General features: G+C 40.2%; 1 protein-coding gene across 4 annotated transcripts in view; it reads right to left on the bottom strand.

The window, feature by feature from the left end:
• The window catches only part of casp8ap2 (caspase 8 associated protein 2), a 42,031-nt gene that overhangs the window by 18,166 nt on the left and 2,247 nt on the right, over window positions 1-21,618 (bottom strand). For 3 of the 4 annotated variants that reach the window (XM_077586863.1, XM_077586862.1, XM_077586861.1), the window contains exons 2-5: window positions 15,141-15,208; window positions 13,133-13,198; window positions 5,298-5,386; window positions 2,474-2,548 (exon numbers count right to left, since the gene is read on the bottom strand). In XM_077586863.1, the coding sequence (XP_077442989.1) occupies window positions 2,474-2,548; window positions 5,298-5,386; window positions 13,133-13,198; window positions 15,141-15,177 (267 nt within the window). In that variant the 5' untranslated portion in view covers window positions 15,178-15,208. The remainder of the gene's footprint in view (window positions 1-2,473; window positions 2,549-5,297; window positions 5,387-13,132; window positions 13,199-15,140; window positions 15,209-21,618) is intronic. The other variant, XM_077586864.1, reaches the window with a different exon arrangement.

Below are 21,618 nucleotides of genomic sequence, written 5' to 3'. Positions count from 1 at the left end.
TTCTTCTCCCGGCCGGGTTGGCTCTGTTTGCCCCGCCTCCACCCTGAGTTTCAGATGCAACCTATCGATGTTAGTTTGCTTTTGTATTCCCTTCTAAATATTCCGAAAATTATGCAGACAAATGTCTTCACAATAGGATAACGCACGACCACTTGCCAACAAGTAGTATACAGTGGTACCTCGAGATACGAGCTTAATCCGTTCCAGAACTGAGCTCGTATGACGAGATTCTCGTAACTCGAGCGGACGTTTTCCAGCCCTCTGAAAAAACACCAAAAACAGGATATTGGATTGGAAAAAATGTTTTATTTCTTCTAATTTGCCATCTATTAACAAAGTAACACATAACTAGTGGAGTGGTTTAATAGTAATAAAATGTGTTTAATCTAACTAAAATTGGGCAGATTTCGCCGACGGGAGACAGAGACATTTGGGGGCGTGGGGGGGGGGTCATTTTTTATTCCACGACAACGCACTTGTAAACGGAACAAACAAATTTAAATTAACTTGGATTAATATATACAGACACTCAAACATACGTTTAATGTAACTTTACACAAAACTTAATTCTCATTTTGTTGTAATCTTTTGTTACCTTTGTTTTCCGGGTTGGCGGTTTGCCACGCCTCCACCCTCACGTTCGCTATCGATGGACTGTTTGCTGTTGTATTGCCTTCAAAATATTCCCAAAATGATGCACACAAATGTCCTCACAATAGGATAACGCACGACCACTTGCCAACGAGAAATAGTCTTTAAAGAACGATCGCGGGAGCTTCTTTCCTTAGAAAGAATAACAGGAAATACAATAGTTGAGCTTACCCACGTATTGATTGTGGGTAATGAAGTTTTATTCTGAGAAAGGTTGCCATTGCCTATGGGTGTTGTGTGCACAAGTATACTTCATTACCCAGAAAGCCCTCTTTTTGCCCGCGCATGCGCGTTGTGCGTTTCCTGGTCTTAGGAGAAACTCGTCTGAATTAATCCTTCCGTGCTCGTAAATATTGTTATACACGAAAGATATGCAAAAAAGACCTGGCTTGGTCGCATCACGAAATTTTGGTCAAAAGACGGGCGAATTATTCGATCGAAATTTCTGCCGTAAGACGAGAATTTTGTATGACGAGCGGTCGTATGACGAGGTACCACTGTATATAACTCTCGGATTAGCGATCGCCTCGCCATTTGCAATGACTGACGGGGGAAAAAAACACTGAAAAAATGCAATTACAAGAGGGAGTTGCGACCATATACATTACACGAGGGAGTTGCGGGGAGAGACGGTGCCCATGATGTTCTTATGAGCAGCCTCTCGCGTCCGCTGTCTGCTCGTATATAAAAATTTGTCTCGTATCTCAAGATAAATATTTGCCCGAAATTTTACTCGTATCTCAAATTTCTTGTATGTCGGGCCACTCGTATGTCGAAGTACCACTGTACAATCGATTCCAAATCGATTGCCACGCTGAAGTCGCACAAGACGAATCATTCCTAAGAACTTGTAACTCGGATGATTCACAATGCACTCGTGTTACCGAATTCATCCGGTTTACAGTGCAGTTGACTCAAGATGGTGGAAGCCGTAGCGATGGATTTAAATTGGAAATTTGGTACTTTTCTGAAATGGTTCTTTCCCAAAAAAATTAAGTGACAAGTTTTTGGACTTCCGGAGTTTAGGGAGGTTATCAGGAGTCCCCGAGCTCGCGTGGCTTGTCCTGAGTAAACTCCAGAAATTCCGGAGAAATTGGCAGCTCTAGATTACCCACTGACTGACTTTGAAAAAGTATTTGACAGGGATGGAAAGAAAGTGGAGAGCAACACAGATAGTGAGTCAAACATAAGTCACCTGAAAACAAGGAGGAGGAAATATGACAAAGCGTATGTAGTACTTGGCTTTACTGTTATTTCGGTGAGAGATGAGGACAGAGTAGTATGTTTGCTATGACAAAAGGGGCTGGCGACAGACAGTATGAAGCCAAATAAATTCGAACATCATGTTAAGACATTACACCCTAATTATGCTAATACGTAGCTTTATATTTTTCAACGAAAACATGACGAATATTTGCAACACCTCATCTAATTTTCTTTTGCTTATCGGAGATATGAACAATAAGCAGTACAACACCATTAACAACCCTAAGTAACAAAATGTCGCACATTACGGCGATTTTGTTACTTAAGAAAATATTAAATGTTAAAAATGTTAATTGTTAATTTATTTTTAAATGTTGTTCCATACTTTTTTCCTTTTAATTTTAACATGCATAGTATCAAACTTACGCAGAGTAGTAGTTGGGATTTTAAACAAAAAATATAATATTGACAGTGGTGGCAAAGAATTGGAGGGAGCGAAACAATAAATTTTTCCTGGAGGTAGCAACAGAAAATAAATGAGAAACACGGTCTTAAATAAAGTATAAGTCTAGTGGTGTCGAGTAAAAGCTACAACAAGAGGTAGAAAATGACAAACCTGTATCTCCATCAGCTCAAGTCTTCTGTGTAAATCTTTAATTTGGTTTTGGGCTGCTTGGAAACAGAACTTCAACTGCAAGCATTAAAAAAGGAGTGTGCAATGATTGGTCAGCTGACTGCAACTTCTTCCATTTTAACCATGAACGAAATCGAGTGTCAATTGTGTAAATTTTAAAGGACTCTTCAAGGAAAATTTATGGACAATCAGGTGCACGTGATTACAAGCCACGGCCAACAAATTTAACAGGAAAACTGTCTGTTCACATGCAGATCCATTTAAAAATAACCGAATATTAGTAAAACAAAGTACCATAGGGCTCCCTCGCTCTCTCCCTCGCTCTCTCCCTCGCTCTCTCCCTCGCTCTCTCCCTCGCTCTCTCCCTCGCTCTCTCTCTCTCTCTCTATATATATATATATATATATATACACACATATATACATACACATATAGATATACATATACATATATATATAACATATATATATATATATATATATATATATATATATATATATATATATATATATATATATATAACATATATATATAACATATATATATATCCCAGCGAGTTCTCCTCTTTGCTGATGATGTGAAGCTCGTTGCTCCCCGGAGTGACTTCGAGGACCTGCGTAGGTGCCTTCATCACGTGTGGAGATGGTCGAACCTGTGGGACTTGCAGCTCAACATCACTAAATGCAGTCATTTGGCTATTGGGGCTCCTCCTGATAAACCTCTCGATTTTGAACCGGGACGTCTGGAGCTGGAACGTTCTCAACGGTGCAAAGATCTGGGCATCATTGTCGATGCCACTTTCAAACCAATGGCCCAATGCATCCAATCAGCCAACAAAGCTCGCGGAGTGCTGTTCCTGATGTTCCGGTCCTTTGCCATCATCACTGCAGACATCTTCCTCCCGCTGTATGTTTCCCTGGTGAGGCCCATTCTCGAGTATGGGGTCCAAGCTGCATCACCGTACCTCGCCAGGGTCATCCAGCATCTGGAGCGGGTCCAGAGACTTGCAATGAGGATGGTCCGCGGCCTCAGCACAATGTCCTACGAGGAAAGATGCCAGCGACTCAATCTTCCGACCCTTGAGGCTAGGCGTCTGCGAGGGGACCTGATACTGGCCTACAGCATCCTCCACGGTAACTACAACATGCCCTGCGATCTCTTCTTCACGCCCGCACCTGATCGAGGTCTGAGGGGTCATCCGTGGAAGGTGTATCCTCGCAGGTTCCGGTTAAATCGGCGGAAGGCTGCTTTTTCGGTGCGCATCGCCGGACCTTGGAACCGACTTCCGCAGAGTGTGGTCGAGAAGCCGACGGTCGCTCAGTTCAAGAGGGCTCTGGATGACGTGTTGGCCGTGAACCAGTGACAAAACCGCGTTTTGTTTTGTTTACACACTTCTTGTATCTTCGTTACATGGCCCTTAGCCTTTGTGCTTTTCTTTTGCCAATAAATTGAATTGAAAAAAAATGAATCACACTCCAAACTCCACTATGGCCAAGACCAAAGAGCTTTCAAAGGACACCAGAGACAAAATTGTAGACCTGCACCAAGCTGAAAGGGACTGAATCTGCAATAGGTAAAATACTTGGTGTAAAGAAATCAACTGTGGGAGCAATTATTAGAAAATGGAAGACATACAAGACCACTCCCTCAATCTGGGGCTCCATTCAAGATCTCACCCCGTGGCGTCAAAATGATAACAAGAACGGTGAGCAAAAATCCCAGAACCACAAGGGGGGACCTAGTGAATGACCTACAGAGAGCTGGGACCAGAGTAACAAAGGCTACTATCATTAACACAATGCACCGCCAGGGACTCAAATCATGCATTGCCACACATGTCCCCTTGCTGAAGCCAGGACACATCCAGGCCCGTTTGCGGTTCGCTAGAGAGCATTTGGATGATCCAGAAGAGGACTGAGAGGATGTGTTATGGTCAGATGAAACCAAAATAGAACTTTTTGGTAGAAACACAGGTTATCATGTTTGGAGGAGCAAGAATACTGAATTGCATCCGAAGAACACGATACCCACTGTGAATCATGGGGGTGGAAACATAATGCTTTAAAGATGTTTATCTGCAAAGGGACCAGTATGACTGATCTGTGTAATGGAAAGAATGAATGGGGCCATGTATCGAGAGATTTGGAGTGAAAATCTCCTTCCATCAGCAAGGACATTGAAGATGAGACGTGGCTGGGTCTTTCAGCATGACAATGATCCCAAACACACAGCCAGGGCAACAAAGGAGTGGCTTCGTAACAAGCATTTCAATGTCCTGGAGTGGCCTAGCCTGTCTGCAGATCTCAACCCTATAGAAAATCTGTGGCGGGAGTTGAAAGTCTGTGTTGCCCAATGACAGCTCCAAAACATCACTGCTCTAGAGGAGATCTGCATGGAGGAATGGGCCAAAATACCAGCAACAGTGTGTGAAAAGCTTGTGAAGAGTTACAGAAAATGTTTGGCCTCCGTTATTGCCAACAAAGGGTACATAAAGTGTTGAGATGAACTTTTGGTATTGACCAAATACTTATTTTCCACCATGATTTGCAAATAAATTCTTTAAAAATCACAGTGTGATTTTCTGGTTTTGTTTTCGACATTCTGTCTTTCATGGTTGAGGTTTACCCATGTTGACAATTACAGGCCTCTCTAATCTTTTCAAGTAGTATAACTTGCAAAATTGTTAGTTGACTAATACTTATTTGCCCCACTGTACTTCATAGAAATGGGAATTTCGAAATAAAATGTGATTGGAAAACATTCTTTTTCCTGGTAGTCAGGAGGATAGGGGAAAAAAATAACCAACCTCGGTATAAGATGATTCTCTTCCCTGTTGTTCCTCTGTTACAATTTCTTCGTATAGATCCATTGATTCTTTCAGCTGCAAAGGACTCGCTGTATTAAAAAAAGAAATGTCTGAATGTTAAGACCAACCGTATGTATACATGTGTATGTATGTATTTGTATGTGTATATATATATATATGTATATATATGTATATATATGTATATATGTGTATATGTGTATATGTGTATATGTGTATATGTATGTATATGTATGTATATATATATATATATATATATATATATATATATATATATATATATATATATATATATATATATATATATATATATATATATATATATATATATATATATATATGTATATATCAGTGGCGGTCGGTGCATTTTCTCGTAGCGCCTTCAACGTATCAATCCAACCCTCAAAAACTATTTTATGGCTATAAAACCTCTCATGCAGCTAGAGCAGCGACACATAAAAAATAATCAATAAATCAATGCACAAAAATGGGGTAAAATCCACTTCCTAGCAGCAGTTCATGATTAAATACAAATACTGGAGCTTTTCAGACATTAAAACCAGGCAAGGGGGGCGATTTTCCCGGGAAAAGACAGCGATGAACGTCAATGGCGTACGGGCAAACATTGCCCGAAAATGGGGTAAAATCCAGCCGAAAACAGCATTTATTGATTAAATACAAATACTGGAGCTTTTTAGACATCAGAACCGGGCCCGGAGTATCATTTCTCCGGTAAAAAGACAGTGATGAACGTCGATACGTCCATACGTGAAATGACAAAAAATGCACTAAAATTAGGTAAAATCCACTTCCTAGCAGCAGTTCATGATTAAATACAAATACTGGAGCTTTTCAGACATTAAAACCAGGCCAGGGGGGCCATTTTCCCGGGAAAAGACAGCGATGGACGTCAATGGCGAAACGACAAAAATTAAACTGGGGTAAAATCCACATCCTAGCAGCATTTAGTGATTAAATACAAACACTGGAGCTTTTCAGATATCAGAACCGGGCTCACAATTGAAATATTATTTAGGAATATATCCATATTATACTCACCAAAAATTCTTTTTAACTGTACACAATATCCATCCTCCTTTCTTTATTCCTTCTTTTCTATCACCATCGAAGCTAATGATGAAAGTCGAGCCTGTCCTGTCATATTTCCGGCATTGTGGGTGGAGTTTGCAATCTCTTGCCCCGCCTACTAGCCAATCATAGTTAGTGAAAGCAATGACGTATTCCAGCCAGCAAAACGCTAACGCCTATGAAAAATCATTGTGGGGTTGCCATTTCGAAATCTGATTGGTTAAAAGCAACAGTCTTGTTTAATGCAGCAGACCCCGCAGAACTGATTGTGAAGGCTTTGAGGCAGATCTGATCTGGCAACAAATAATAGCTGAAATTTGATTGGTTAAATGCTTCAATATGAAAACACACATCTGGAAGCAGTGCAACCAGGGGGAAAAGCAATGAAAGGAAGCTAACAGACCATTTGGAATAATAAGTATTGATGGACAAAATATAATATGATTCAGATATTTCTTGAAGGCCCTGACGGCCCGCCACTGGTATATATGTATATATGTGTATGTGTATATATAGACAGACAGACATATAGACAGACAGACATATAGACAGACGTACGTACGTACATACGAACGTCTGTCTATATGTCTGTCTGTCTATATGTCTGTCTGTCTATATGTCTGTCTGTCTATATGTCTGTCTGTCTATCTATATGTCTGTCTGTCTATCTATATGTCTGTCTGTCTGTCTGTATGTCTGTCTGTCTATCTATATGTCTGTCTGTCTATCTATATGTCTGTCTGTCTATCTATATGTCTGTCTGTCTATCTATATGTCTGTCTGTCTATCTATATGTCTGTCTGTCTATCTATATGTCTGTCTGTCTATATGTCTGTCTGTCTATATGTCTGTCTGTCTATATGTCTGTCTGTCTATCTGTCTATATGTGTGTGTGTATGTATGTGTGTGTGTGTGTATGTGTGTGTACGTGTGCGTGTGTGCGTGCGCGCGTGTATGTGTGCGCGTGTATGTGTGCGCGTGTATGTGTGCGCGTGTATGTGTGCGCGTGTATGTGTGCGTGTGTATGTGTGCGTGTGTATGTGTGCGTGTGTATGTGTGAGCGCGTGAGCACGTGTGCGCGTATGCGTGTGTGTGTATGCGTGTGTGTATGCGTATATGTGTGTGTGTATGCGTATATATGTGTGTGTATGTATGTGTATGTGTGTGTGTATGTGTGTGTATGTGTGTGTGTATGTGTGTGTATGTGTGTGTGTGTGCGTGTGTGTGTGCGTGTGTGTGTGTGCGTGTGCGTGTGTGTGTATGCGTGTGTATGTGTATGTGTGTGTATGTGTGTGTATATGTGTGTGTGTATGTGTGTGTATGTGTGTGTGTATGTGTGTGTGTATGTATGTGTGTGTGTGTGTTTGTGTGTGTATGTGTATGTGTGTATGTGTATGTGTATGTGTGTATGTGTATGTGTGTATGTGTATGTGTGTATGTGTATGTGTGTGTATGTGTGTGTATGTGTGTATGTGTATGTGTGTGTGTGTATGTGTGTGTGTGTGTGTGTATGTGTGTGTATGTATGTGTGTGTGTATGTGTGTGTGTATGTGTGTGTATGTGTGTGTGTGTGTATGTGTGTGTGTGTGTATGTGTGTGTGTGTGTGTATGTGTATGTGTGTGTATGTGTGTGTATATGTATGTATGTGTGTGTGTGTGTGTATGTGTGTGTATGTGTGTGTATGTGTGTGTATGTGTGTGTATGTGTGTGTATGTGTGTGTATGTGTGTGTATGTGTGTGTATGTGTGTGTATGTGTGTATGTGTGTGTATGTGTGTGTATGTGTGTATGTGTGTACATGTGTGTATGTGTGTATGTGTGTGTGTGTGTGTGTATGTATGTATGTTTGTATGTATGTATGTATATATTTCTACAACTCTGATTTATCTCTGATAGTGATTGGAACAGATACTTCTTTGTAAGAAAAAACATTCATGAAGTCTGGTTCTTTTATGTCTTTATTATGGGGTAACAGAAAAAGTGATCAAATCTGCTGGGTCAAAAATATACATACAGCAACACGAATTAGCAATTTTGGTGACTTAGAAAGTTGTGACCACTCCTCTTGACAGAATTGGTGCAGTTCAGTTAAATTTGATGTCTTTCTGACATGGACTTGTTTCTTCAGCATTGTCCACAAGTTCTCAATGGGGTTTAAGTCAGGACTTTGGGAAGGCCATTCGAAAACCTTAATTTTAGCCTGATTTACCCATTCCATTACCACTTTTGATATGTGTTTGGGGTCATTGTCCTGTTGGAACACCCAACTGCGCCCAATACCCAATCTTCGGGCTGATGACTTTAGGTTATCTTGAAGAATTTGAAGGTAATCCTCCTTCTTCATTATCCCATTTACCCTCTGTAAAGCACCAGTTCCATTGGCAGCGAAACAGCCCCACAGCATAATACTACCACCACCGTGCTTGACGGTAGGCATGGTGTACTTGGGGTTAAAGGCCTCACCTTTTCTCTTCCAAACATATTGCTGGGCATTGTGGCCAAACAGCTCGATTTTTGTTTCGTCTGACCACAGAACTTTCCTCCAGAAGGTCTTATCTTTGTCCATGTAATCAGCAGCAAACTTCAGTCGAGCCTTAAGGTGCCGCTTTTGGAGCAAGGGCTTCCTTCTTGCACAGCATCCTCTCAGTCCATGGAGATGCAAAACACGCTTGACTGTGGACACTGATACCTGTGTTCCACCAGCTTCTAATTCTTGGCAGATCTGCTTTTTTGTGATTCTCGGTTGAATCTTCACCCTCCTGACCAATTTTCTCTCAGCAGCAGGTGATGGCTTGCGTTTTCTTCCTGATCGTGGCAGTGCCAAAACAGTGCCATGCACTTTATTCTTACAAACAATTGTTTGCACTGTTGCTCTTAGGAACTGCAGCTGCTTTGAAATGGCTCCAAGTGACTTTCCTGACTTCTTCAAGTCAAGGATTCGCTCTATCAGATCCATGCTGAGCTCCTTTGACTTTCCCATTGTAGCGTTTGCATCCAATGAGCCCTATTTAAATGGCCTCAGAGAAGTCACCAGCTGTAGTCACTAGATCACTCACAAGAAGTTAAGAGGCCATGCTATGAAGCTCATTTCACTGACACAACTTTCTAAGTCACCAAAATTGCTAATTCGTGTTGCTGTATGTATATTTTTGACCCAGCAGATATGATCACTTTTTCTGTTAACCCATAATAAAGTCATAAAAGAACCAAACTTCATGAATGTTTTTTGTGAAAAAGAAGTATCTGATCCAATCCCTCTATCAGAGAAAAATCTGAGTTGTAGAAATAACTGGAAACTCAAGAGAGCCAAGACATTATGTTCTTCACAAGTGTATGTATACTTTTGACCACAACTGTATATAGTGGTACCTTGTCATACAATATTCTCGTCTTACGACGGAAATTTCGATCGAATAATTCGCCCGTCATGCGATCAAAATTTCGTGATGCGACCAAGCTAGGTGGCCATGCATATCTTTCGAGTATAACAATATTTACGAGCACCGAATGAGTTATTCAGACCAGGAAACGCACAACGCGCATGCGCGGGAAAAAGAGGGCTTTCTGGGTAATGAAGTATACTCGTGCACACAACGTCGACAGGCAATGGCACTCTTTCTCAGAATAAAACTTTACCCACAATCAATATATGGGTAAGCTCAGCATTTCCTGTTATTTTTATCTAATACGAGGAGTATTATATTACTTCTCGTTCGCTGCTCATAAGAACATCAGGGGCACTGGCTCGCAACTCCCCGCAATAGCATCCCCGGTAGCAATTCTATCATAGGCGCCGTTCAAAGCGGATGCGACCACAGATGCTACAAGCTAAAATGAGCCGCTAGCCAGCGCCCCCAAAGCTCCCATGAGAAGCGGGGCGATCACTGATAAAAGACTGCTGCTCGTTGGCAAGTGGTCGTGCGTTATCCGATTGTGAGGACATTTGTGTGCATCATTTTTGGAATATTTTGAAGGGAATAGTACAACAGCAAACAGCCCATCGATAGCGAACGTGAGGGTGGAGTGTTTGTTCCGTTTACGAGTGCGTTGTGTGGAAATAAAAACGAAGCCCCCCCGCCCCTTTTGTGCGCCTCTCCCTGCCCTCGGCGAAATCCGCCCAATTTTAGTTAGATTAAACACATTTTATTTCTATTAAACCACTAGTCATGTGTTACTTTGTTAATAGATGGGGAATTAGAAGAAATAAAACATTTTTTCCAATCCAATATCCCGTTTTTGGTGTTTTTTCAGAGGGCTGGAACGAATTAATTTGTTTCCCATTCATTTCAATGGAAAACGTCCGCTCGAGTTACGAGAACCTCGTCATACGATCTCAGTCTCGGAACGGGTTACGATCGTATGTCGAGGTACCACTGTATATGTGCAATCAATTCCGAATCCATTGCCACGCTGAAGTCGCACAAGACGAATCATTCGTCAGAACTTGTAACTCGGATGATTCACAATGCACTTGTGTAACTAAATTCTTCCGGTTTGCAGTGCAGTTGAAACAAGATGGTGGAAGCCGTAGCGATGGTGTGATTTTTGAGCCATTCAAATTGGATTTCATGGATGCATGAAATCGTGTTGGTTGGATGCTATGTTCATTCACTCTGCTTAGCCCTACTTACGCACATTTAAGCCACCCGCGCGTATAGGCCGCACCCTGACAGCCGCCTTGAAATTTTTGAATTTTTCCAATTTCTCGTGTATAAGCTGCCTCCCTGATTCCCAATTTGCACCTCCATATTTGTGGTTTTATTAGGGAGTTCAAATGTGTTACTTTGAAGGGTAAACTTCAGAAAAATCATCACACGTGGTATTTCTGAGATACTGTATGAAACAAAAGCACATTATTAGAGTCAATATCATAAGGAAGTTAATATGCCTGTCTTTATAAATGCAAAATATAAAATTATTCCATTTGAAAAAAGAAATAAGTCTATCTTGATGAGAACCTGATGCTTTCTAATTACAGAAATTACAATTTTCTTATCAGAAGTTTAAGATGTTGTGGAAGCCATTTTGCTTCTAATGTCAAAATATCTCAATTCTTTCGATGTTCATATTACTATAATAGTTTTGAACAAGAAATACAATGAAAAATAAATAAAAGTGGAATTTTGTTTTTGTTGGGTTCATTCTGGGATGTTACTATATGTTCATTTGGAATTAATAGGTAATGAAGCTATAATTTAAATTGTGCCATACTGTTTGGACCGAGTGCACTTTCCCCCAGTCTTCCTGTCGGGGCCAGTCAATTGTTTTCATAACTATGGACTGAACAGGACAACAAGTTCCAGGCCAGAAGGATCATCTACAAGGACTCTTAAACTGCTTTGTCTCGGAATCCTGCAAATGGCGATAAATCGAATCAAACTTCCGAGAATGCTCACATTATTGTTCAAATATACTGTTGCTCTGTTTACCTTATAAAGAAATTATTATGCTTACTGGTGTAAATTCTAATGTCGTTGTTTTGATCCGCTCGGGTCACTTTTTATGCTTATTGTGCAAATTCTTACGCAGGTGTTCCGATAAAAACAGATTGTTGTGACAGTTGTTTTTATAACCTTCATGATGTTATTCGATTAAGCTTATACAATTGTTCAAAGCAGTTGAGACAGTTGTTTTTGCTTATGCAATTGTTTAAATCAGATTACCTTTGAATGTTTTGGTTATGTGCCGCTAAATGGACCGAAGAGTATGCCGCCCGTCAGAATGCTCTTGCGAACGAAGTCGCGTTGGGAGCGATTTTCCTTGCATGTTGTAAGCAGTTATGTTGAAAGATGTTTTCCTATTTTAATTAAATATTACTAATAATGATTCAAAAGGTTTTAATCATTATTCCAACAGTTTTATTTCAAAATCTGGACAGTCAGAGCACATTTAACTAGGTTTAGACGTCAGCGCCCTAGGTAAGATGGCTGCCCGGGACCTAGGTAAGATGAATGTGCCCCGAGCGAGCAATGACGGGAACGTGAGTTTTTTCACATTTTATGCAAGATGCGTACGTTTTTTTTCTTGAATTTCATTCATAGACGTCAAAATAAATTTTGTTTAGCGTTTTATCTTTATCTTTTCTCTATTTTGAAATAAATGAAAGTATCGGCTGCATTCGCATGCGTCATGATGCAACGGCGCCATTTTGTCGTGACATCATCGTGTCACGGAGCCGTCAACTTGCAGTTTTTTTGCAGGTCGTGTTTTTATGTGCATATAAGCCGCACCCTCGATTCAGTCATCTATTTTTTTGTCTGACAAAAGGGGCTCATTTGCAAGTAAATACGGTAATTCATTCAATCATTTTTTGAATCTTTTTTATCCTCACTAGGATCGCAGGGGGTGCTGGAGCCTTTCTCAGCTGAATTCGGGCCAGAGGCGGGGGACACCCTGAACCGGTCACCAGCCGATTGTAGGGCACAAGGAGACAGACAACCATACACACTCACACCCATACCTAGGGGCAATTTAGAATGTCCAATCAGCCTACCATGCATGTTTTTGGAATGTGGGAGGAAACCGGAGTACCCGGAGGAAACCCACGCAGGCCCGGGGAGAACATACAAACTCCACACAGGTGGATCAACCTATATTTGAACCCAGGACCCCAGAGCTGTGAAGCCAACGTGCTAACCACTCAAGCCGCCGGGACGCCTAGTGCTTAGTTTAACATCATTACATGTATGTAACATAGGACATGAATATTAATTATGTGAGAATTGTACCTGAACTGCTCAAATGGTTGAGATTGAGGCCATCGTAGATATCTATAGAATCTTCACTTGTACCATCTATAATTTTAAAATTGCATGAGAATGTTAAGAGAAGCTTAAAACAATAAATGAAAACATGTGAAAATACAACAACAAAAAACATTTCCATTTTGTGTAAAGGTACTGGCTTTAATATGTTCTTTTATTAATTGTAATGTTACTAAATTATACAGTATATATACATATGCATTTGTATAAATACATACACACATATACATCCACACAGATATACATATATACATCCACACACACAGATATACATACACGCACAGATATATATATATATATATATATATATATATATATATATATATATATATATATATATATATATATACATACATACACGCATATCCTGTATGCATATGCATGTGCATGTGCATATACATGTACATATACATATACAGTGGTACCTCGACATACGAGTGCCCCGACATACGAGTGCCCCGACATACGAGCAATTTGAGACACGAGTAAAATTTTGAGCAAATATTCATCTTGAGATACAAGTTTTTTTTTTTACATACGAGCAGACAGCGGACGCGAGAGGCTGCTCATAAGAATATCATGGGCACTGTCTCTCTGGTCGCAACTCCCTCGTGTAATGTCTCTACAAGCACTGGGTGAAGTGTTGCATTTTTTCAGTGTTTTTTCCCGTTAGTCAGTGCGAATGGCGTATATAACACTTCTCATTGGCAAGTGGTCGTGCGTTATCCTATTGTGAGGACATTTGTGTGCATCATTTTCGGAATATTTTGAAGGGAATACAAAAGCAAACATCTAGGTTGCATCTGAAAGTCAGGGTGGAGGCGGGGCAAATAGAGCCAACCCGGTTGGGAGAAGAAAGGTATCAAAATTTAAAACAAAATTAGAATTACGTTTAGTGTAAGGTTAGATTAAACTTATTTTTGAGTGTGTCTGCATCATAATCCAAGTTCATTTAAATTTGTTTGTTATGTTACGAGCGTGGTGCCGTGCAAAAAGTCGCCCCCCCTGTCCGTCTCTCTCCTCCGCGAAATCCGTCTAATTTTAATATTATTAAACACATTTTAGTAGTATTAAACCACTAGTTATTTGTTACTTTGTTAATAGATGGCGAATTAGAACAAATAAAAATATTTTTCCAATCCAATAGCCTGTGTTTTTGTTTTTTCAGAGGGTTGGAAAATTAATTTGTTTTTAGTTCATTTCTATGGGAAACGTTCGTTTAAGTTACGAGAAAAAAAAAAAAAAATCGACATACGAGCTCAGACCCGGAATGCATTAAGCTCATATCTCGAGGTACCACTGTACATATACACAGACACATACATACATACACACACACACACACACACACACACACACATACATATATGTATGTGTATGTGAGTGCGTTTGTTTACGTCATCATTTCTCATTTTATCTTGGACTCATTGGATGCCTTAGATGACCCAGAACGATTAGGAGGCATTTTTAACGCTGACTCAAAATCCAAACAAAGCTGGAATAAGCTCGGCGTAGTCTGTTTCACTCGCGAAAAAACAAAGAGAATGCAAGCCTTTTATATTATTTGGCCGTCATTCTTCTTCTATGGTGAAATATCGCTTCTTCTACAGCGCTGTGTGATACCCAATTCAGCGCCGAAGAACCAGAGTTCTGACTTCCGCCATTTTTAATCCCATGTCTTCCGCTTGCGAGGTTTAGGGTGAATTTTGACATTATGAACGTTTTATAAAATAATTAACATAAAAAACGCGATATACTGAAGCCGCGAATATTAAAACCGTGAAGTCGTGAAGGATTACAGTAATAGTATATGAGCACCCAAGGTCATAACTTCTTGCTCAATTATTAAGACAAAGTTTTTTAAAAGACAAGTCATTCAACACGGCATCCTCCAGCAACCTTCTCCCAAAATAAGGAAACTCTAGGAAAAATCTCTAAACATCTTTCTGTAAATGCAATATTTTATACGTACAGACAGGAGCCACAAGGTTGCCGCCACTGCTCTCCATTTTTGCCAGAGCACTGTCGCACACTTTATACCTGAAAATTATTAAATAATATTCAGTTTTCCACTTGCTTAAACTGTGACATTTTTAAACAGAACAAAAATGTAAAAGATGTGTACATATTGTAAAGTGCTGTGGAAGTGAAGGCAAAACCACAAACGACCAGGAACATTTATGTTCACATGTTCACTCACATTAGACATTGTAAAGTGTAGACCAGGGCTTGGGAACCTTTTTGACCGTGAGAGCCATAAACAATTGATATTTTTCAATGTAATTATCTGAGAGCCATAGATAGAATTAAAAGCAAAAATAAATGGGTGCATTCTTTCTTTTTAACAAAAATGATGTGCCAACGCGAGGCTCTCATTGGTGCGTTCTGGACTCAGCTCTCTCACGAGTGGGTTCCCACATTTTAGCTGACAGGTTAGCAGAGTTACATATGCACCTATCAAAAGAAACGTATCTGGCTCGCGAGCCATAGGTTCCCAACCCCTGGTGTGGACTGCTGTCATTCATTGCATAAACAATTATGCCTGCTGTAATATTATCTCCGTTTGTTACCCACTTTATAAATAGTGGCTTTACGGTAATATTATTGAACGAAATACTGACCCCAGAGTTCCACTTGTTTGTTCTTTTTTTTAATAAGTTACTAATTCCATAAGGCTAAAATACAGTGGTACTTCTATTTACGAATGATTCCATACAGGATAGATCAAGCAGAGGAGAAGCAGAAATTGATATCGCTCGGTTTAAAAGAGTTTATCTGGAGTCCTCTCTCTGGATTTAGCAGGCAAGATAGGCTCACTTGCCACTCATCTCACTCACAACTAGTACTGAGGGATATAACGATACCTAAAATCATAGAAAAATATTTATCATCAATAATAATACAAATGTTCGATACATTCGATAAAATTAAGATGTAATTACACCACTCAAAGACCAAAAAAGAACGGGGGCGCTGATGTGATGTGAACACTTGTTCCTGATCATCGTTCAGGAGATGAAGAAGATGGTGAGCAACAGCTAATTGTTTAGCTCTGGTAAATCAGCAGTGATAGCGAGAGTGGCGTACACAGGGCATGAAAGCGTGTGGTTTATCTGTACTTATGAATGCACGTCAGGCACACAGAGCAGACACAAAATTTCCCGAATACGGGATGAAATAGTTCTAATCTAATTTGCCTGTAACCTCAGGAGTGAAGGTAATGTTCAAGACATCTGTCTACATGACTCTTAATTCTCTCTCAAACATGAATGCAGCTCGTCCCAGAAGAGGTGATTGATTGGCTAACATCAGGCAAGATGTCAAGGGAAGTCAATGACAGAAATTCTGATATTTGAGGACAGCCTGTATTTCTTTTCTTCCTTGATATAAAGCAGGGGTGGCCAAGTCCGGTCCTCGAGAGTCCCTATCCGGTCTGTTTTCCATTTCTCTCTCCACCAACACACCTGAATCAAATAATCTGGATCGGTATCAAGCTTCTGGACAGCTTGCTGATGAGTTGATCATTTGATTCAGGAGTGGTAGAGGAGGGAGATATGGAAAACAGACTGGATAGGGGCTCTCGAGGACCAGACTTGGCCACCCCTGATATTAAGGATTTACCCCATGCAAGCAAATTCTGAAAACGTTACACAAAGCAAATAATTCTTAACTAGGCTTAAAATGGGTCAAATTTATCCAACTTGTTAAATATTTTAATTGAAATGCCCATATGTGATGTGGATTTACAAAGTTGCTTTTTGTGAGGGTGAAAATAGTCTGCTTGCCAATGGTGATGACTTGAGTTGATTATTATTATTTTATTTCATATTTCATAGAAGTTTTATAAAACTTATGAAAATAAAGATCCCTGTTAAAAATTCAGCAGGTTTGATTACTTATTACTTTTCAGTGTTCGGAGGGAGTAATCTTATTTCTTATTGCACGACGGATAAACAAAAGCGCTTTTTAAATTATCATATTTTATATTGTTTTTTAAGCAAGGTAATATAGTTACTTTCCTAATTGAATAACAAGTAAAATAATGTATTTATTTATTCACAGAACTTGGAAGTTTCAAATTTGAAAAACAAAAGATGTGATAGTTATTGTGATAATTATTGATATCAACTGGTATTATGTTTTGAATTGAATGCTTTTATTGTCATTATACAGGTAAAATGAGATTTAAAGCTTTCACCATGTAGTGCACATATAACAACAAACAGACAAATAAATATTCAATAAATAATAAATAAAGAAATAAGTAGTCCAAGTGAGGTCAGTAGAGTGAGAGCGCACCACTTGCTGAGTCTATGGACGCAACAAAAAACAAACAAACACATAGGTAATCAATATATAGTCATGATAAATAAATAATCACTAAATAGTAAGACAAATAAGTGGTCAACATAAGAAATAAGTAGTATAAGTAGGAGTAATTGGACTTTGATTAGGTCCTAGGTGCAGAACTCGAGTTGAGTAAGGTGACAGCTCTTGGGAATAAACTGTCCTTGAGTCTGTTTGTCTTGGCTGTTATGGCTCTGTAGCACCTTCCAGAGGGGGGCACGTTGAAGTGGTGGAAGCCAAGATGCGTATTGTCTTTTATAATGTAGGGGGCAATCTTTTGGGCTGTGTTGATCACCCGCCCTCGGCAGTCTTTTCCTGTCGGCTTCTGTGCAGCTTGAGTGCCACACTGACACAGCGTAGGTCAGCAAGCTCTCAATGCCAGACCAGTAGAAGGTCACCAGCAGGTTGGTGTTCAGTTGCTCTTTCCTGAGTACTTTCAGCAAATGTAGCCTCTGCTGCGCCTTCTTAACGAGTGCTGTGTAGTTTGCCGCCCATGTGAGATCAGCAGTGAGAGCAGCAGAGATGTGGACTCCTAGGAATTTGAAAGTCTCTACTTGCTGCACACATTCGCTGTAAATATACAGAGGTGACGGCGCACCCTTGTTCCGTCAGAATTCCAGGATGAGTTCTCTGGTTTTGGAGACATTCAGCGCCAAGTTGTTGAGAGCGCACCACTCGCTGAGTCTAAGGCAGTTGTTCTTATTTTATTCTGCCATACCGTATTTACTCGCATATAAGCCGCCCGCGCGTATAAGCCGCACGCTGATAATTGCCTTGACATTTTTTAATTTGACAAATTCTCGCGTATAAGACGCCCCCGATTCTCAATTTTTCACGTCCATATTCATGGTTTTAATAGGAGTACAAATGTGTTACTTTGAAGGGAAAATCTTAAGAAAAATCATCACAAGTGGTATTTCTGAGATACTGTATGAATCAAAAGCACATTAGTATGGGTCAATATCATAAGGAAGTTACTATGCCTGTCTTTGTAATGCCAAGATGTCGCCGCTCACGCGGGAGCCAGTGGCAGTAGTTCTGTACACTCCTGTTTTTCGTGTTTTACAGCCCTTCTATCTTTTTTTTAATTACATTTTAATATTTCTTAAAACATTCCCTTTTACTTTACTTTGTACTTTATACTTTAATGTTTTTACAACTTTCCTTGTTCCGTTAGCCTGGCTTCTTTTGGCTACTTCTTTTTTGGAACCATTCAGCCATGCCTACGCTGTCACACACATGGGACTAGCTATTACAATACGCAGAAGGAGCAACACCTTGGTGCCAACAGAGATTTGGAGCTGGACAAAAGTGCCGGGAGAAGAGGCAACGCTTCTGACCAACCATTCCATCGTGGGATAAGATGGAAGAGCTGTCGGCGCTTACCAGCAACGGAGTCGAGGGGCTCTACTCTGCTACTGTTGTCCTGAGCTCCAGACTACTGAGGAACTGTGCGGATAAGCTTGGAAGAGTGACTCTGCATATTCTCTACCTCGGTCACAGTCTGCAGAAGTTCCCCATCTTGTGGAAGACTTCCTGTGTGTGGTTCCAGTTTTTGTCCGACTTTACGTCTTTTGAGTCTGTATCCGTTTTTGCAACTAAAATGACGCCATTCAAGTGGCAGCCGGTGGCGGTAGCTCCGTCCACTCTTGCTCTTTTTGTATTTTTGCTGCTTTTCTGTCTTAATGATTTGATTTGGTGATTCTTAATGAAACCATTGACTTTGATTTGCTTTGTACTTTGTGCTTTGTTGTTTGGCGGCCTTTGCAACTGTACTGTCTAACTTATAACTATCCCTTTTCTTGCTACTGTCACAATGAAATTTCCCGAATACAGGATGAATAAAGTTATCCTATCCAATCCAAAATATCAAATTATTCAATTTGAAAAAAGAAATATCGATCTTGAAGAGAACCTGATGCTTTCTAATCACAGAAAATAAAATTTTCTTACCAGAAGTTTAAGATTTTGTGGCAGCATATTGCTTCTAATGTCAAAATATCTCAATTCTTTCGATGGTTCATATTACTCCAATAGTTGTCACTTCTCGCATATAAGCCACTTTTGCTGGATGATGACCGAATCGACGGTACGGCTTATATGCGCATAAGAACACGACTTGCAAAAAAAACTGCAATTTGACGGCGCAGTGACACAATGACGTCACTTCAAAATGGCGCCCATGCGTGCGCCGTCACGATGCAAGCGAATGCCGATACGGGCATTTCAAAATAGAGAAAAGGTATAAAGATAAAACGCCAAACAAAATTTATTTTGACGTCTATGAATGAAATTCATGAAAAAAACGTATCTTGCATAAAACGCAAAACGTTCCCGTCACTGCTCGATCAGGGCATGGCCATCTTAGTGAGGTCGGGGCGCAGCCATTATAGCGAGGTTGGGGCGGTACTCGGACGTTTGGTCGCCGGACGTTTGGTCGCCCAGAAGGTTATTGATAATTACCATTTAAAATTGTTGCTCAAATTCCCTAAATACAAACTGAGAATTATTATTTTGTCATACTTAATGCCCTATTAATTATTAGGCTTAAGAAAAGCTCCAAATTTCCCGTACTTTTATGTGACCTATATTGTGTTTTGTTGGAGAACTTGTTAAGACCCTGACTGACGTCCCTTCCTAAGGGGACAACTCATGTACATAATGTACATACACACTTATACACTCACACGTCCGCTCAGTGAAACTGCTCAGTGGCCATTGTTGGCTTTGATTGATGCGTAGACCGTGTTGTTTGGTACGCTGACGTTTGGTTGCCGGACGTTTGGGTCCGGGCGACCAAACGTCCGGGCAACCAAACGTCCAGTGACCAAACGTCCGGCGACCAAACGTCCGGTCCCGGGTCGGGGCACGGCCATCTTAGGGAGGTCGGGGCGCAACAATCTTAGTGTGGTCGGGCGCTGCCATCTACATTTTTTTCGCCAGACGCGAGCAGCCTTGATTTTGAAATAAATCAAAATTCCACGTTGATTTTTTAGTTTTATTTCTTGTTTGAAAGTGACAACTATTGGAGTAATGTGAACCATCGAAAGAATTGAGATATTTTGACATTAGAAGCAATAGGGCTGCCACAACATCTTAAACTTGAAAATTTGGAATTTCCATAATTAGAAAGCATCAGGTTCTCATCAAGATAGACTAGAAATTGAATAATTTGATATTTTGCATTTACAAAGACAGGCATAACTTCCTTATGATATTGACCCTAATAATGTGCTTTTGATTCATACAGTATCTCAGAAACACCACTTGTGATGATTTTTCTGAAGATTTTCCCTTCAAAGTAACACATTTGTACTCCCCATTAAAACCATGAATATGGAGGTGCAAATTGGGAATTAGGGGGGCGGTTTATACGCGAGAAATTGGAAAAGTCAAAAAATTCAAGGCAGCTTTCAGGGTGCATCTTATACGCGCGGGCAGCTTATATGCGAGTAATTTTTATTTTTTATTTTTCCAAGTTGGCGCCGTCAGGCGGCAGGTGGTGCAGTAGCTCTGTCTGTCCACTATTATTAGTTTTTCGTGTTTTACAGCCTTTCTATCTTTTTTTTAAATTACATTTTAATATTTCTTAATACATTCCTTATTACTTTACTTTGTACTTTATACTTTAATGTTTTACAACTTTCTTTGTTCTGTTAGCCTGGCTTCTTTCTGCTACTTCTTTTTTTGGAACCATTCAGCCATGCCTATGCTGTCATACACATGGGATTAGCTGTGAACAATACGCCGCAGAAGGAGCAACACCTCAATGCCGCTGGAAATCCGGAGCTGGACAAAAGTGCCGGGGGAAGAAGCGATCCTTCAGACCAACCATTCCATCTATTATTATGGGGAAAGTGAGATCCCTCCCCGATAAGATGGAAGAGCTGTCGGCGCTTACCAGGCCGGAAATGGAGTCGAGGAGTTGTACTCTGCTACTGTTGATTCTTCAGCTCCAGACTACTGAGGGACTGTACCGATAAGCTTGGAAGAGTGACTGCATATTTTCAACCTAGGTCACAGTCTTCAGAAATTCCCCATTTGTTAAAGACTTCCTGTGTGGTTCCAGTTTTATCCAACTCGACAACGTCTTTTCTTGTGTC

The sequence above is a fragment of the Stigmatopora argus genome, chromosome 19, assembly GCF_051989625.1.
Source record: "Stigmatopora argus isolate UIUO_Sarg chromosome 19, RoL_Sarg_1.0, whole genome shotgun sequence".
NCBI classification, from domain to species: Eukaryota; Metazoa; Chordata; class Actinopteri; order Syngnathiformes; family Syngnathidae; genus Stigmatopora; species Stigmatopora argus.
This window is presented reverse-complemented; position numbering and strand designations above follow the sequence as displayed.